Source organism: Podarcis vaucheri (genome assembly GCF_965113315.1).
Source record: "Podarcis vaucheri genome assembly, chromosome: 2".
NCBI lineage: Eukaryota > Metazoa > Chordata > Lepidosauria > Squamata > Lacertidae > Podarcis > Podarcis vaucheri.
In genome coordinates this window covers 44,288,387-44,307,015 of record NC_138760.1, presented here as the reverse complement: position 1 = coordinate 44,307,015, position 18,629 = coordinate 44,288,387, and the positions used below count along the sequence as shown (strand labels likewise).

The window sequence follows — 18,629 nt, the reverse complement described above, 5'->3', positions numbered from 1 at the left end:
TAAAGGTTCAATTCCAGGTGTTTCCAATAAAAAGGGTCAGGGAGCCGGTAATAGAAAAGGCTGCTAACCGATTGATACTTGGGTTTAAAAACAAAGAAAAATAATTGATTTGTATATAGCAGAGTTAAAAGCTCGGAAGCTGGAGCTACCCTATCCCAGCCCCCTACTCACTCCTTCACACATCACCAGCATTGCTTTAAAAGGTAAACAGAACACACAGAAGTCCCATTGGTGAAGAAGAAAAAAGGTTCTTTACTTAGTGGGGTTTTTTCATATTTACAAGGTTGGTTTTGGATTCTAAGCCTACATGGTGGGAGCCAGAGACATGACTGCTCACAACTGCCTCCTATTTTATGCTCAGAACAACCGTGTCAGGTAGGCCAGACTGACAGAGCAACTTGCTCAAGATCACCCAGGAAGTTTCTTGCTGAAGTGGGAATTTAAACCCGAGACCTTCCCAGCTCTGCTCTGACACTCTGACTGCTTTTGTGTCTTGGCTCCAAACGGAACTTGAAGATGCTGAATGTCCACGTTTGAGATGCAGAACGGAAAACTGCAAATATATCATTCTAAGTGGACATCTGTAGTTTCCCTGCACTAGCATCCTGTGCGTTCATGCAGATTAAACATCCATCGCAGCACTCAGCAGTAAAAATGCTACTTAAACGTGATATATGCAAGGATACCTCAATACCTTAATAACCATGCTGTGCAACAGGTTTGCAGGCCAACGCTCTCTGCCAGGAATGTCACCAACTAACAAACTACCTGCAATTAAGCTCTTAGAAAGATCTGCCCTTAGGTGAGCTGCAGAGAAATATGGTTCACATGGAGATAATAGAGGTCTGTGACATGGAAATGGTACCAGCAGCAGCTCTGGCTGGAAATGATCTCTCTGTGGAGGTTTTGTCTAAGGGTCTGCAGCTACTTCCTCGGGGGAGAAATCTAGGGTTGACCCTTGTGCATTGTTAGAAGTGCCAGCTAATTGTTTTTGCATTAATGAAGTACTCCTTCTCAGCTTTCCCAGTCTTAAAAAAATGTATTATGTTCTATTTTTTTTATTATCTCATTCACAGGCATTGTGTTCTTTGACAAACGCTGGGCTTTCTCATTTACCCTCTTTTCTGGGGGAATGGGGTTGCCAGGGGCACAGGAGATACCTGTTAAGAAAAGGGAAATCCAGAAATACAGCTGAGTAAGAGGACCTGCTTCCAGGTGGGATGGCATTCTGTATCAGCAGCTCTCAGTGAGGCTGTGTAGCAAACTCTTCCCCTTTGGCTGAGAAAGGCTTGTGTCAAACCACAGGAACAGAACTAAGCTCTGACGTCCATCATTCAGCTGTAGTGCAGAATTACCTTTGGCTATTTTTTTTTTAAATGATTTGATTTGCTTTCATGCCATAAAGATATATTAAAAATAATTCACAACCAGATTAATGAGGAGAGGGAAAATCATTAGAAATCAAAAAATGAGATAATTCTGCTGTAGACATGACTGATGGCAGTAAATAAATCATATTTGGATGACATGACTTAATTAGTTGGAAATATAGTGCTTTTTTAAAGTTGCTTAGGTTAAGCTTTTAAGCTTTTGACACATAAATTCTGAGCTAAGTATCTCAGATGTCAAAGCAGGCAGCTATAGCTCTTCACTCACATCGTTTGAAAAACACACATATAATTCTGAAATTTGATTTAAGTTTTCTTTATAGACAGCAGGGTGCTTTTCATATTTTTAAGGAGGGTTTTCAAAGGGCACTGCAGCTGAGACATCCTAGGGATTGGTCTTTCATCCCCATAATAAGCTTGTTTACCACTCCAGCCAGTTGCACATGTCCTAATAATGGACCCACACATTACATGCTGATTTTCTAAGTGTTACATTTTACAAGCACAAGTGAGTCTGTCTTTCTGTCATACTCTAACACTACCAAGATACAGAACTAAAGTAGGCTATTTCAAGGAGAGTGGGAGAACGTGCACACTGAATTCTCACTCGGTCCTTTTGTGTTCTCCAGGGCTAAGTAAACCGACGGCAATTGGCAAGACTTTTAGAGTAGGGGGAAGCTGTTCTGCTCCAAGAAATCAGAGTAATCAGTGTCAGATACAGATGGTGTCAGAAATTGTATGTTTTTATTTTCCCTAATAGATGAGTGACTGCGATTCAACCCAGCGGTGAGGGGGAGAGAGAGAGATTCAGTGCTGCATTTGGGGACGTTGTAGCAATTGCTTTGCATTTCCCTTACACTGGGTAATCTGATGTCTACAGAGAGAGAGTCCATTGGATGTGAAAGGTCTATGTATATACACAAGCGCTTGTGCGCTCTGATGGCCCCAGTGATGTATGGTGCCCATCAATTCCATGACAACCCCAACAGCTGGGCATTTTGCTGGTAAGTAAATGATGCATCTAGTAGGCTTGTGCATATTTATTCTTGTTATTTACATTGTGAATCAATTGATTGACACACCCTGATGTTAAACTCCCAATCAGGCAGCAGATTTTGGGGTGGGTGGAGGTAAGGCAGCAGCTCTATTCTGCTTGAGTCCCTTAAGCTAAACTGCCCTGTGCTTGCCTATTGCCTTCAGATACAGCGGGAGATGCCATTTCATTGCCAATTTTGACATAAGAATCAACCACCAGGCCAATGGGATTCTGTTAGGGGAATGGGAGGGGAATATCTTGTTCTCTGATTCAGGAAGCAAAATGCCTTGGGGTGGCCCTGATTCCCATGCCAGTTGAATGCCTTCGTCGTTGGAAGTAAAGCAACAATGCTAGCAATAAGCTATCTGAACCAGGGTGGGGGGCAGTAGGCAGAAAGGCAAGCTGCTCTTCCTCCTTAGGGATTCATTCTGTTTTAGTAACTACTTGTCGGTAAAATAGATCACTTCCTCATTTGTTGCTTTCCTGCTTCTTCTCCAAGTCAGTCAGTGTCAGTATGAGCTAGCAAGATGCAGAGTTAACTTACTAGTTCCATCTTTACCACATTTAAAACTCAGGACTTTATGTGTGTACAGTAGCACCTTGGGTTAAGAACTTAATTCATTCTGGAGGTCCGTTCTTAACCTGAAATTGTTCTTAACCTGAGGTACCACTTCAGCTAATGGGGCCTCCCGCTGCCGCCGTGCGATTTCTGTTCTCATCCTGAAGCAAAGTTCTTAACCCGAGGTACTATTTCTGGGTTAGCAGAGTCTGTAACCTGAAGTGTCTGTACCCTGAAGCGTCTGTAACCCGAGGTTCTACTGTATACTCACCAGTATAAAGTACCAGTAGCTCTTTCTTGCTGCCATGGCAGCCATTTTGTGCTGACACCCATGGCACATTTATCAATACAGGAGTAGCTACATCTCATTTTGGTGAAACTTAAACTTAGGGCTTTCTTTGCCACGACAAAAAACATTTTCCTTTTCATTTCAACCAGCAGTCATACTAGACCATGTCTACACAAGGCTGCAGTGCATTTGCCAAACTCCAACATTCTTCACAATCATTGGATGAACATTTGAAAACCATGTGCATGCCAGTTCCCAGGCTGCTGCTGTGTAACTCCTAGAAGCACCATTTGCAAGATTTAACTCACAGCTCACATTGGCCAGTGCTGGTTAAAAGGCATTTCTTGTGGCCACCAGATGGCTGTGTGAACGAGCCCAGAATGCCCTGGCAATGCAAGTATAAGTGTCAGGTTGCATGGTTTTACTCTTACGGTGTACTTGTTCCCCTGATCACCAGCACTGATCAGTTATTTGATGATAAGGCAACTTTTGCTGTTGTTTGTGAGTGTGTAATCTCTTCCTGAGTCTTGAAGGATTCCAGTGGGCATATCCTCTCCTGTTACTCACAGTTGTCCACACTACCGCAGTGTTCCATCTGCAGAGGCATTTTCCACTACATGCCACTGATGCACCAAATGTCATTCTTCTTGCTTATTATGCTGTATGGAGCTCAAAAGCGTGCAATCATATTTTATTGTTAATTTAATTAATTTTATTGCAAACTGCTTCAGGGCTGTTACTGGGAATTGGTTTAGGAATGCAAGAAATAAATTCATTGCCCTGTTAAAAATAAATGTCACTCCCCTTAGAAGCAGTGACATTTGAGGGCATTTACTTTTAATTTATGTAACAGGATTTGTATCCTGCTTCATCATCAAAGCCTCTCGGTGTTTTACATGGAATATAAAATATATGTTAAATTTACTGATAAAAATCAGGTATATCTATATAAGGTAGGTAAAGGTAAAGAGTAAAGAGTAAAGGACCCCTGGATGATTAAGTCCAGTCAAAATCGACTATGGGGTTGTGGCAGTCATCTTGCTTTCAGTCTGAGGGAGCCAGCATTTGTCCACAGCCAGCTTTCCAGGTCATGTGACCAGCATGACTAAGCCGCTTCTGGCGAACCAGAGCAGCGCACGAAAACGCTGTTTACCTTCCCGCCGGAGCGGTACCTATTTATCTACTTACACTTTTTGGCGTGCTTTTGAATTGCTAGATTGGCAAGAGCTGGGACAGAGCAAAGGGAGCTCACCCCGTCATGGGGATTCGAACTGCCGACCTACTGATTGGCAAACTCAAGAGGCTCAGTGGTTTAGCTATATATGCAATTACAGTGGACGCTCAGGTTGCGAACGTGATCCTTGTGGGATGCACATTTGCAGCCTGCAGCATCTGTAATCCACAGTGGCGCATCTGCGCACGCGCAGGTTGCGATTTGGCACGTCTGCCCATGCGCAAGGCGCAATTTAGCGCTTCTGCACATGCACAACTGCCAAAACACAGAAGTAACCCGTTCCGGTACTTCCTGAAACGTCTGTAATCTGAGGTATGACTGTACAGATATATAATAAAATACAGTTATGTAGTAAAATACATGTCAAATTTACATGTCTGGGGAGACTTGCTTTTGCAAAAAAAAGTTTTTGGCAGGCACTGAGAACTATGCAGTGAAGGTGACTGCTTAATATGAATGGGCTGGAAGTTCTCGAGTGGAGGCGGCCGCCACACTGAAGGATCGGCTACTGCTATCACCTCACATCCGTATTAATGTGCTACCAATCCCCAACCACCATTTATATTGTCTTCAGTGGGTGCGATCCCGTAGGGGTGGCCTAGATTGTGGCATACAATGGGAATCAGCTGCAATAACAAGGCTTTGTGAATGCTGCTCCACTGTTTTCTTCTCCCTGAATGGAAGGCTCAAGTCACCCAATTAGCTAAGGGTTTATGGCGACAAAGGGGACGCGGGTGGCACTGTGGGTTAAACCACAGAGCCTGGGACTTGCTGATCAGAAGGTCGGCGGTTCGAATCCCTGTGACGGGGTGAGCTCCCATTGCTCGGTCCCGGCTCCTGCCAACCTAGCAGTTCAAAAGCACATCAAAGTGCAAGTAGATAAATAGGTACCGCTCCGGCAGGAAGGTAAATGGCGTTTCCATGTGCTGCTCTAGTTTCACCAGAAGTGGCTTCGTTATGCTGGCCACATGACCCAGAAGCTATACGCCAGCTCCCTCGGCCAGTAAAGCGAGATGAGCGCTGCAACCCCAGAGTCTGCCACAACTGGACCTAATGGTCAGTGGTCCCTTTACCTTATGGTGACAAATCATTTTTTGGTACAACCCATGCTGGACCATTTCTCCTCTACTTCAGCATCTCAGGGTGAATGACTAGTTCTTCCAACACAATTGGAGACTTAGGGCTGAACCACGCCTGGTCTGTTTGCAAGCCTGAATATACAGTGGAGAAGGAGAGGAATCCTGTTACACCTACCCACTCCCTCCCAACCGCATGTAGAAGTCTAGATGCAGCTGCAGCTTCTTACCTAGAGGAAGCTGGTAGGCTACAGCAGGACACAGGCTGTCAGACTGGATCCGAAGCAAATCTCTTCAGTGAGGAAAATAGACTATTAACCTGCTTGTGACTTCCTGCATTAATTTGCAAACCTAATAGTCCTTCTTTTTTTATTGCTGGGGGTGGGAGAGAGATAAAAGTACATGTGGGTCAGTTGCTGCAGACTACCGTATTTTGGATTTGTCTGGAGTGCTCCATTTCCCCCCCCCATGCACACACCCAGATATGCAGAAGCTTATTTTCTTTCCCACCTTCCTTAAAAAAGTTTAGCATAAAAGCACCTCTCACTATCCTCCTCCAGAACAAATATGAAAACCAGGCTGCTTTTTCAAGAAATGGTGCCTGCATTTCAAACATCTGTATTTCCCTAATCATTAAGCAACTGGTCTCCTAATTTATTATGGGAAGAGGGGGACTGATCTCTTAGTATGTTGTAAAATATGAAGCATTTGTTTTGGTCCCAGCAAAATTACCGATCAGAGTATATATTTCAAGGTGGGTTTGGGAAACTTGTAGGCCATGAAAAATAAACATCCATTCATGGCTTTAAAACAGTAGAGTTTGCTTTGCGATTTCTACCTGGAAAGCAGTCCAGGTCTGTCTCAACCCTTCTTGTCTCTTCACTAACACTTTAGTAGCTGCCAAATCTCTGGCCAGGGGTGCTTCCACGTGGGTACTTGTTGTACAGTTGTTCCTCCTCCTGCATGCGGTGTGTTTTTGTTTTTTGCAGAGTTCACAACAGCATTGCTATCAAAATGCCAGTTTATACTCTCTAGAGAAAATCTGGCTGATGTTTTTTAATTCAAAAACCTGCTGCTAACAACTTGATCGCAATACCTCAAGGAACTGTTTGCAAATGAAGTCTCTATCAAGAGTCACCTTAAAATGGAGCCATCCTGTTATTTTTCAGAGGCACAAAATGTTTGGGAAGCTCTTGAGACCTTGCATCACCAAAATAGAGGACATGCACCACAACACTCTCTCGGTGCAGTGCTACTGAGATCAGGGGGTTCAGAGTGAATGAATAAATGTGGGGTTCGTTCCCTCTGGGATAATCCATCTGTGCCAGCAGTTAGCAGAACCATTCCCCTTCTCTTTCCTGAATACTCCTTTTTCTTTTTCCCCTCTTTCTTTCTGCCCAGTACAGCCACAAGGGAAGGATAGTGTACTCCTGCAAGAGATCCGATTGCTTATACAGGGCTTCTGAAATTGGGCTGAGGGGCAGAATTTGTTCCAAACATCCCTGTGTAGAATATTGCTTTCTGTGGAATAATAATCCCAAAAGTAGACCTGAGAGCAATCCCTTGATCACCCATAATTGAGGGGGTTAGGATACGGCAGAGGTGTCCAGCCAGGGGGCTCCACCATCATGAAGGCTCCTACTAAAGAATGTGCAACAAAGAGAACACAAATGCTATTGGTGTTCCTGTTGCCAGTTGCCAGTGTAAGTTCCCAAAGCAAGGCATCATGGGGATGGAGCAGAGCTGACCATTGATCTGCTCAATCCAAAGCTGCTCCATTCCCCTCAGAGAGGCCGGATGAGAGCCCTTCAGTAAATAATAATGGGGGACACTTTCCATGAAAAATGGTATGGCTTTATTTCATCTGTACCTCAGAGAGAATCCATCTTCAACACAGAACGTTATGGAGAGCTCTCCTGAGGACATCTGCATCTTTATATTTCCTATACTGTGGATTTAAATTGTTTTATTTTACATGTGGCACTTTACTTCTTTATGCAAGGAGCAAGGTAATTTGTAACGATACTGATAAGAGTATGTATAACCGCTCTGTATTTCACTGTTGAGATTTGTACCAGGAGAGGGTTATTATATAAAAAGTGAAATAATACATAACATTTTAAAAAAATGAAACAGTGGTGGAGGATACGCCGTTTGCCCTCAGCAGTCACTGCACTAGTCTATCCACCACCCCACTCCCCTGACCCCAATTTGGATTCCTCTGATAGCCAAACCTTTTGTTTTGATTTCTGTTTACCCACACATTGAAAAGGAAAATGAGGTGGTCTCCATGGTTTGGTAAAATATATTTTATTTCTTCATACAAAGAAATAGTATGAATCAAAATTTCATTTTCCTAGAAACCTCTGTGTAAAATTAATTTGTGTTGTACATACCACAAAATACTCAATTTACAGTTTTTGCTTGCCATTTTGCTTTCCTTTACAAGTAGACTAGTCTAAGATGTATCATGTTACAGCAAACACACACACAAAAATATTGCTAAAATCTGGACGTATTGCTGAATGGAACTCAGCCATAAATTAATGTTACCATGTGGGGGGAAACAAGTCCAACCACACCTCTGAGTTTCAACTGGGTACCCTCTCGTGGACATTAAAAAGTTAATGTATGGAAGCTAGCTTGGACAGTTTCAAATGCCATATGGTACAAGGTCCACCATGATATGTAGGTAAGGTCTTAACTGGTTTCATAATATTTCTGCTATATAATCTGCTCAGCCAATTTTGTTCAAGATACTGAACGGTGAAGTAGTGGCAGAGTTATCACTCAACTTATTTCATAAAATCATTCGGAACAGGTTCTGTGGATACAATAACTACTTTGCCAATTTGATTTGTGCAATGGAGAGGAAGGCATCAGGCTACAAACCTACCCAGAGAAGAAGAAGAAAGTCCAAGCACTGAGTTCTGCAGTCCAACTAAGAAAAAGGTTTGGAAATGGAAAACAAAGGAGAGCTATAAAAGAAAAACCCACTACAATCTCCTTGAGCAAGAGAAGCTGCATGGCTTGACAACGTGGTTATCACATAAGCATGTCACAGATTCTATGGGGGGGGGTCCAGAAAGAAGAGGCTAAGGACACATGTGTTGCATCTCACTTTAGTAGGGAGGAGGTGGGTTCAAGCAACTTTTTCTATAGTAGCATTCCTCCAGGTGTTTTTGAAGTCCCACTCCCATCAGCCTCAGCCAGCATGGGATTGTGGGAGTTGTGGTTCAGCAACATCTGGAGGACAACATGCTGACCAACCCTGGTGTAAAGGATTGAATGAGGTCTATAGCAAGGGGTCTATTTAATGTCTTCTGTAGTGCTCAACATGTAAATCAGGAAGGGGGACCTCTGGTACTCCAGATGTTTTTGGAATCCCGGTCATCCCCCCCAGCCAAGGTGCCTAATGGTCAGGGGTGATCGGAGTTGCTATCCAACAAAATTTGGAGGGTGCAAGACTGAGGAAGCCTGTCCTAGAGTGCTGCCTCACCAGCAGGTGATAATAAACATCATAGGTCCAAAGATGGCCAACACAGAGGCTGAATGTTCATATGAATGTCTGCATCCTTAGAATAATGTGCAAGTGCTCATGGACACACAAATTGTATACAGCCCTCTGAGGAATCCCACATTCCCTATGCAGTTACTTCTCAAAATAAATCTGACAGTTATGCCCATATTGTGTCCAATGTGGGACACTTCAAGAATGTGTTGAGAACTGAAGCACACACAGAAAGAGAAAGAGATAGAGCACAGCTGAACAGAGGTTTTAATACAAGATGGTAGCTCACTCACCGCAACATTGGTCAGACATGCCCAACCTTCTCAAGTTGCCATGAAGCACCTACATTGGGAGCAATTCTCCTGGAGGTCCAATTAAATGTGCCAAGATGTTACATTCAATTCACCTTAGCATAATGTGATTGAGGGCAGGGGCAGGAATAGGCTGTTTGCTAGTCTTGGGGGGGGGGTGAAATTCTTTGGCAAGGTTCAGACTGTCTATGGTCCCTGCATGATCATTTCCAACCCCTCTCTCAAGGGTTTAATGAAGTGCATACTTTCCCCCCCACATCCCACTTGACCCCATATGAAAGTCCAAAACTTTCAGCTCAGCACCAGCGGAGGGGGGGATTTAATTAACTCTCTTAGAAAAAGGCTGATGAGGCATGTAACTCTGCATGTTCTAATCTGAGAGCACCCTGACTGCAGGGCTATCAGCAATCAGGCCTATCATTCAGTTATACATAGCAGGGAGTGGTTCACTATACAAGTTCAGACTGCATGGTCTTCTTCTGCAAGACCAGCTTTTTTAAAAGAAGAAGAAGAAGCAGCACCCCGTATGAATTGTGCCCGAAGGAAGCATTTCACATTTTCAGCAGGAACAAGTTAAAGCTGGACCAAATATGCATAGTTGTCAGTCCAGGAAATCTGCTTAAAGGTCAAGAAAGCAGAAGGAAAAACTGTAGAACATTCAGTAACTACTGTAGCAAAGCTTTCTACAAGGAGAGAGTTGTACACATCCAGGAAAACATATCTGAGAAACAGGCAGCAGCAGCTATATGGCTGGAGAGAATCTCCTTCTGCACTCATGCCATGCCCACCTGTAAAGGCTTAAGCTAGGCCTAAATGCTTTGAGTTCCACGAAATTTCATAGCCAACCAAAAACTCAGTTGCAAGTGGGTTGATCTGGAAGAGGGAAGGCAAAATATGCTAGCTGGAGGGCCTTTCACAAAAGTGTTTCAAAATGCCTAGTACCCGTATTGGAAAATAAAATTGTGCTTTTAAAAATTCTTTCTCCCTTACCCACCAACCTTTCTTTTTATATTAATTTTTCTCATAGAAGATACTTGGAAGCACTTTCCAGCACAAACTGAACCAGGCTACAAAAAAGAGAAAGAGCAGAGTAAGGATTCAGCACTGTGGAATGTTAAAAACACAGCTATGGGCTGCTACAGTGTGGTTAGGCAGCTTAGTGAATTAATTGCTTAAGAATTAAAAATAAATTATTATAAAATAGATTTCTGTACATTTTACATATAGACCTATCTACATATATAAGGGGGATAGCAAGCTGAAATGATGGGATTAACTCTGGCAAGAACCTCTGCATTAAACCATCAATCCCAGCCAAAGTCATGTCCAGTCATCTGGTAGAACTTCATGTTGAAGGGCCTGTAGAATTCCCGCAGCCTCTGGACCACTTCCTGGTCTATGTTGGGGTGGGTCCGCCCCTTGGTTTTGCCTAAGCAGTGGGGCTTGCTGCTGCCTTCAGCCTTTTTCAGGCATGGGAAACCCTTGGTTTTGTTGAAGTAGAAGTGTTTGTCCGTGATGATCCTCTTGAGGCCCAGAAAGTCCTGGACTCGGCCTAACTCGCCAGCTGGATCACTGATTAGCCTTTCCCCACTGACAAAGAGGATCTGCCCAATGGGGAAGTACAGGAGCCAGTTTTCCAGGTGCTTGGCATAAATGCCAATCTGGATGGCACTCCAGGAGGTATCAATGAGGCCCGTAGTCCTGTTTTTGAAGGTCAGGCTCTCAAAGGTGGGGATGTCAGGCTTCTTGGACAGAGTTTGTGTGTAGTCAGAAATGGCTCTGGTGACCGGGTCTCTCACCACCACAATGAGCTTGGTGCCCTTCGACATGGCAGAGATGCGAGCCGGGGCTTCCTTGGTGACAAAGTAGCTGGGAGTTTTCTCCATGGTGATCTGCCCATCGAGAGTTCTTGGCATCAAATCCCTGCCAAAAAAAAGCGAGAGGGAAGGAGAAGAAAAGCACAGAGTGGTTAAAAACACTGATGGGCATGAATTACAGCACTCTTTTACAGTTCTTGGTACTGACAATACCCAGCAAGATTACTTACTCAGCCAAGGAACAACAGAGCATCATTTCAGACTTAAGTACATCGTGAATCAAAAGGCCAAGATCTCTTCCAAAGGTCTCTTCCGTAATGGCATTGTTTATTTCATTTATGAATCACTTCGCATGAGGTATCTTAAGCACTCCTACTTCAGGAGGTTTGTCAGGAAGTTTTATTATGAGTTGTGCCACATACAGTGGTACCTTGGGTTACAAACTCTGCTAACCAGGAAGTGGTTGCTCCAGGTTAAGAACTTTGCCCGAGGATAAGAATGGAAATTGTGCACCAGTGGCGCAGCAGGAGCAGAAGTCCCCATTAGTGAAAGCACACTTCAGGTTAAGAACGGACCTCTAGAACGAATTAAGTTCTTAACCCGAGGTACCGCTGTATAACTTGCTTAAATTTTGGTGCCCACCACATTTCAACTCTGGCTGAGTTAAGCTTACTTTGGTTGGAATGAACCAAGAGTTCCACCTTCATGAATAACAGTTTGTTATAAAATGTCCACCCATCCATGGGAAAAAGCAATGATTGATTTTAGGGGAGGCAGGCTTTATGTTGGGGAGGCAGAACAAGTTATCTGCCATGCAATTGGTCAGTTAAGTATTTTTATTTATTTACTTGATCTGGGGGGGAGGCAGCTGCCCCCATGCATCCCCCCCACCTATGCCCATGCACCCATCTCCTTGTATGCACGAGAGGAGATGAGGAGGGGAACAGAGTTTATGTCTGAGGCTCACCACAGCTTATTTCACTATATGACTTTAAATGTGATTCAGGTGATCAACTGAATGATGCTGCCCATTCAAAGGATGCAGGTTCTATCAAAAAACAAACCTTTGACAATCACCAATATTTTCTAAATTGGGGGCATGGTCACAGAAGTCCAAGATGCAAGCACCCACCACACAAACCATTTCCATGCATACTGCTTCAGGTAGCAATAGAGCCCTACCTCCTAGAACCATCTCAGACAAAGAAACTCTTAGGAGCTAGAGAACTCCTTTCATAAAGATTTTCCCCACAAGGCACCTGGCGCTAGGTGAAGCAATGTATTTACCGTGCAGACAGACTGTCCCGCTTTGCCCGTTAACCACTTAAGATTTTATTACATTAGTGTTCTTGCACAAGACAGCTTTAATCTCCTCAACTCCTCCCTCACCCCCCAAAAAGGCTTAAATGCAGGATTCTGAAATAGTCATTTAGAACACACATTCCTGGAGAAAAAAACACCTCAGCCCTCTAATGCGAAAAACAGTTTGGAGACAGATACATTTACAAAGTCAGTTGACAGGTGGCCACGTGGTAATCCAATAGCTGAAAGCCTAATGCCTTTTGTGGCAGGTTTTTGTCTGCACAGAGGGATTCTCCACTAATCTGTTGACACTTCCCAATAAAGAAAATTGAGAGGGGGGGCTCTTGTTAGTGATGTGGCAGAAGGGGGGGAGGAGAAGTATTTTACATGCTGTTGCTGTCTTGGGCTTACAACAACAAGCTGACAGGTACAAACAACCAGGCTCTTGAGCTTTTATTGCAAGGCCAGAAGCTACAAAAACAGAAGTGCCAGGCAGCAGCACAGCTGAGATGATCCAGGTTGGAACACAGAAGAACCAAGATGCATAGGAATATATCAAGAGTAAAGAGCAAACACGAAACAGAAGAGAGTGATCTGGTGCCTTTGCAGAAATGCATGTGCAGAGTTTTCCTCTTAACCAATGGGGCAGCCAGAGAATAGGGCCATTTGCTTGTTAAAAGCAAGCAACTGGTCTTGATGTTTCTCCTGGTTTCCACCTCAAGAATTGCTCTGTTTCACTTCACCCTCTTCCACAGCCACTTTAGCAGTCATTGCATATTCAACAGCCTCTCTAATTTTTATCAAAGGAAAGGTGGTTGGATCTCCACAGCCAAAAATCAAGCAACTGGAGGGGGGGCAAATAAAATGGTTTTCAGCTGGAGACACTGGAAATAATGTTCTTTTCCAGCACTGGTTGCTAGCAGTTTTGCAGATGCTTCACAACTGCATCAATTGGGATGAAGATGGGGAAATTTCAGCTATTCCAATGATGGGGAAAGGATGTGCTTAAGGGGCAAATTGCACAGGAGTAGCAGCAGAGATGGAAGGACTCTTGAGAGCCTGGTAAGAGTAAGTGGATAGTTCTGGAAACCAACTGTGTGATCCCCTGTTGATGTAGGGAATCTACTGCTATGGCACCCCTGACATGACTTACAAGGTGGTGAATAATGCAGAAGTGGCTTTCAACTAGATTCAATCACCTCATGCTTTACCCTGGCGCCTTCAGAGACAAGCATCATATACTGGAATTTAGATTGCCAGGTCATCCTCTCACTTGCAGACCACCGTAAGCTTTGAGAGCCTCTTGCTTTTTTAGAAATGGCAGGAAACAACACCCTTCATAGTCATTAGCTCGTTGCTGGCCTTCAATCTTCTTGCCAGAAAGTGATAGGTCCATATGTACCTTCGAGACTCAAATAAAGCTGCTGCTAGAAGCCAGGTCATCTGTAGGTAGCCTTCACATGTGAGAAGCTTTCAGACAGGTGCAAGTTGATTTACAGAGAGAGGTAACAGCTCCTAACCAACACAGAATTGGAGCTATTTCCCACCATAGGTATATCAGCACTATAGGTGCACCAAGGATTGCCATAGTAAATACAAATTAGACGATGGCAGCCACATGGCTGTGAACCTTTCACACATTACAGTTGTATATCGCTCCTTCCTTCTAGAAGCTGAGCTAAGTACAAGGAGTTCCCTGGTAGCCTCCCACCCAAACACTGACCATACACAGCTCTGCCATACTAGCTATCCTATTCCTCGATTCATGGCATATAGGATTTCACTTCCAACCATATTCCTGAAGAGAAGGCTGTCTTATTAATATAACTGTTTGGGGCAATAGGTAGAATTAAGCAGTAAATATTCTGCATGATTGAATGACATGCTGGAGATGATTAACACAAAGCAATATTAGACTCTTTATACAGGGTATTTGTATTTGTTTGTTTCAGAAAAACCAGCAGGACACTCCTAATTGTCAGCATCATTCAAGACACACCAGTTCCACTGCCGTTTACAAGAACTCCCCTTGCTTCTCACTTGCCCAAGAGACATGAGCGCATCTGAATTCCTTTTGTCCCACTCGGCGCCCCTTCCATTGTCTGAAGGATCCCCTCAGCACCACTTTAATGGCTACAAGGTTTTATGCCTGCTAGGAAAAGGAGGTGGTGGGAAGGAGCGGAAAATAAGTGCAGATGACTGGATAGTGGTTAGATTAAAAGCTCACTGCTGTTTACGGAGCCGTTCCTTTAGACACTCTCTCATCATTATCAGGCATTCATTTCACATGGCTTGGCCAGAGGGGTAGTCGAGTAATCTGCAGCCATTTCCTGCATGGGCTTTTTGCAGGTCATGTTAAGGGAAGGAGGAGGAGGAGAAAGGTTTCTTGGAAATGAAATGACTCAAAACAGACACAGCCAATTTCGGGGGTGGGGGAGGGAGAGATAAAAAAAAAGTGGTCAAGGACTTTCCACACAAGAGGCGCTTTTCAATGTGCTAATTCCCACCACCCTTTTCTTCATTACTTACTTAGTCCTGCGACTACAGTCGCTATTCCACCAACATCCAGGACGTATGTTTCCATCTGCACAACACAACCAGGCCTGTGCTCTAGGAGAGAAATGCAAGCGCATCTCAACCACCATTCCTTGCTTGCTCCATTTTCTTGCGCAAAGTCCACAAGACGAGGCACCAATAATTATACGCATAGTTTACAGGAGTTTTCAGTGGCCTCTTTAATGTTTTCAGTTGGCAGAGGCACCCAATGAGGACTCTGCCTCCATCGGACCAAATGGGTTGTGCTTTCATTAATCCCTTCGCTCACTGAAGTTGCATTATTCATAAGCTTCTCTCTCTCTCTCTTGGTTCAAGAGCTCAGAACCCCCCACAAAATAACCAGGCACCAGCAGCTTTTTTACAGGCAGCTAAGGAAGCAAGCCACAAGTCATTAAGAAAAGGAGGAGGAGGAGGAGGAATCACTTCTACATATTTTGGTAGCCCATACCGCACTCGCACATTTTGGATCCAACATTTGATGCTTTGGATCTGCAGGACTCCTTGGAATAATGCTCACTTATCTGTGTAGGCAAGAGCTTCTCGCTGCATTGCAATATCCCCCCATGCTTGTTCACCCACCTATGGTTGTCCACCTATCCTGGCCAGGGAGTAATCTTTCAACTCCTCACACTGCCTGCTGCATGTTGGGGGGGGGAGCGGGCAGGGGGGAGAGAGAGAGGTAGGAAAGGAGGAGGAGACCAAACACTATTCCTCCTACATGGACTGCCAGCACAGACAAGGGCTTTTCGGCAGCAATCATGGTTGAGTGAATACATTTAAATTCAATAAGATCTGCTTCAAAGAAGTTAAGACTAACATAGAAGCTTTTCAAGTGGCAAGAAAGGAATGTAAAATAAGAAGCGGCTCCATAAAGCAAGAGGAGTTTGGACAGCGTGATTAATTAGACCCTGTTTCCATGTAGCCAAATTGGTTTAATCGCTCCGGTTATGGATTTAGCTCTCCTACAAGAACAGATTTAACAGGCATTCGATTGAGAAGTGCAGAAGATTTAGACCTGGGGAAAAAGATATTTCTCCTGCCCTTGAAGAGAAGATGTGTCTTCTAGAGATTTCAAAAGGCCATATAAAGTTTAGCCACTAAGGGCATGTGGACTGTACAAAACCCATACACTTTACAGGGGTACCTCGGGTTAAGTACTTAATTTGTTACGGAGGTTCGTTCTTAACCTGAAACTGTTCTTACCCTTTAGCTAATGGGGCCTCCCGCTGCTGCCGCACCGCTGGAGCACGATTTCTGTTCTCATCCTGAAGCAAAGTTCTTAACCCGAGGTAATATTTCTGGGTTAGCGGAGTCTGTAATCTGAAGCGTATGTAACCTGAAGCATATGTAACCTGAGGCACCACTGTATTATTTTTGAATGCATATGTGTAGGACTGATATATTTTAACAAAGATGCTTTGGGGGTTGTGGAGGAAAAAAATATTTTCCAAGTTCTTTGCCAGGGCACATGAAGCTACTCTTTCAATTTTGCTTACTCACTGCCAGGATGTAAGTCCCACCGTCACTATTAGAGATTTGTGGTGATAAATATTTTAGTCTGTTGAATATCCCAGCTCCAGACTACAACACCCAGGACTATGCAGCAGGGGAGAAGAGAAACATTTAAAACGGCCAATAAAAAGAAGGAACTCATCTTTGTAAAAAAGAGCATTAAGAAAAGAGAAAGGCCACAACTATTCTTTGGAGCTCTCATTTCTTTCCGGAATGCTGGACTAGGACCCGGGCAACCAGGGTTCAAATCTCCACTCTGCCATGAAATGCATCAGGTGACTTTGAGAGACACTGTCAGCCTAACCTACCTCACAGGGTGGGATTGGTATAATGGAGAGGGGGAGATGTGTGTGTGCTATTATCTTGAGCTCTTTGGAGAAAAAGCAACATTAACAATAAAGAAAAGAAAAGATTGGGGCTCACAGTGCTATCAGGTCAGTTATATTCAATACCTGTTAAAATAACATTTGTACCTGAAGAAGTTTCAGGGTGGTTTATTTCCAACCACAGTCCATCCCAGAATTTCCTGCTGAAATCCCAGAACTGTTTATAACACACATGCTCTTGTTTTATCATTGTCCTGCCGTTGTCACACTACAAGTCCCTCCAGACAGCAATAATGTGGTAGCATTGGGACAGCATCCCAAAACTGTTTCCAAATCACTCTTCACTAAAATCTGTAGAAAAATGGAAGAAATCACTACCAAGTTTTAGGTAAGAAAAACTCAGTACCGTCTACACTTAACCAAATTAGCCAGTTTTGGAAATAGACCAAAGGGGCATATCTGAGGCACACAATAACTGATTTTTTTATTTCTTTATAAGGTTCAAAGCATTCACATTAACTGGGACAACTAACTTAACCGTCAGGGTAACAATTGAGAAGACATGTTGGATCATAGAATCATAGAATCATAGAGTTGGAAGAGACCACAAGGGCCATCGAGTCCAACCCCCTGCCAAGCAGGAAACACCATCAGAGCACTCCTGACATATGGTTGTCAAGCCTCTGCTTAAAGACCTCCAAAGTAGGAGACTCCACCACCCTCCTTGGCAGCAAATTCCACTGTCGAACAGCTCTTACTGTCAGGAAGTTCTTCCTAATGTTTAGGTGGAATCTTCTTTCTTGTAGTTTGGATCCATTGCTCCGTGTCCGCTTCCCTGGAGCAGCAGAAAACAACCTTTCTCCCTCCTCTATGTGACATCCTTTTATATATTGGAAAATGGCTATCATATCACCCCTTAACCTCCTCTTCTCCAGGCTAAACATGCCCAGCTCCCTTAGCCGTTCCTCATAAGGCATCGTTTCCAGGCCTTTGACCATTTTGGTTGCCCTCCTCTGGACACGTTCCAGTTTGTCAGTGTCCTTCTTGAACTGTGGTGCTACTCTCAAGAGCCGCATATCAAAAACTGGCCATGAGAAGATGCTCTGCATGCAGTCTGCAGTTGTGCTTTAACCCACCTGTCTGTTCCTGCTGCCACTAAGCTTCTTTTGCCAGCAGCCTTCCTTCCATCTTGCAAGCAAGGCTCAACTCGGCCAAGTAAACTTCAATGAGAATTGTAAAAGCCACTGCTCTACCATCTTAAATTAAACCAAGCAAAGATTGGGCTTACATACAGCAGGTTTAAATGGAGGGGGGAGAGAGAATATAGGCTGGCATTTTTATGCCAATGACATCACGTGAACACTGCAAAAATCAAAAACAAAAATGCAGCACTAACCTTACAACAGACATCTCTGATATAGCCCAAGGTAATTATGAGAGGAAACTTTAAACACAGTAAAGCTAAAATAGTCTTATTGAAGAACTACCCGAGTTTTAGGGGAACAGACACTTTTATAAAAAATGAAGAAAAAATGTGTTAGGGCAATGGTTCATTTTGCCCAACAGCCACCTTCCAATAACAGGTGAGCATCAAAGGATATAGCATGGTCCATAAGAAAACACTCCTAAGCCAAACCCTAAATGGCCTGAACACTTTTGTTAACCTTTGTTTATTTGCCTACTTTAGCAAATAAACTGAAAAGGAAAGGTGT

General features: G+C 43.7%; 1 protein-coding gene across 1 annotated transcript in view; it reads right to left on the bottom strand.

The window, feature by feature from the left end:
- Positions 1 to 7,876: 7,876 nt before the first annotated feature.
- Positions 7,877 to 18,629, bottom strand: part of LOC309527227 (heparan sulfate glucosamine 3-O-sulfotransferase 3B1-like) — a 33,898-nt gene continuing 23,145 nt past the window's right edge. Inside the window, exon 2 of the mRNA XM_082213883.1 lies at positions 7,877 to 11,327. Coding sequence (XP_082070009.1) covers positions 10,709 to 11,327 — 619 coding nt within the window. The 3' untranslated portion in view covers positions 7,877 to 10,708. The remainder of the gene's footprint in view (positions 11,328 to 18,629) is intronic.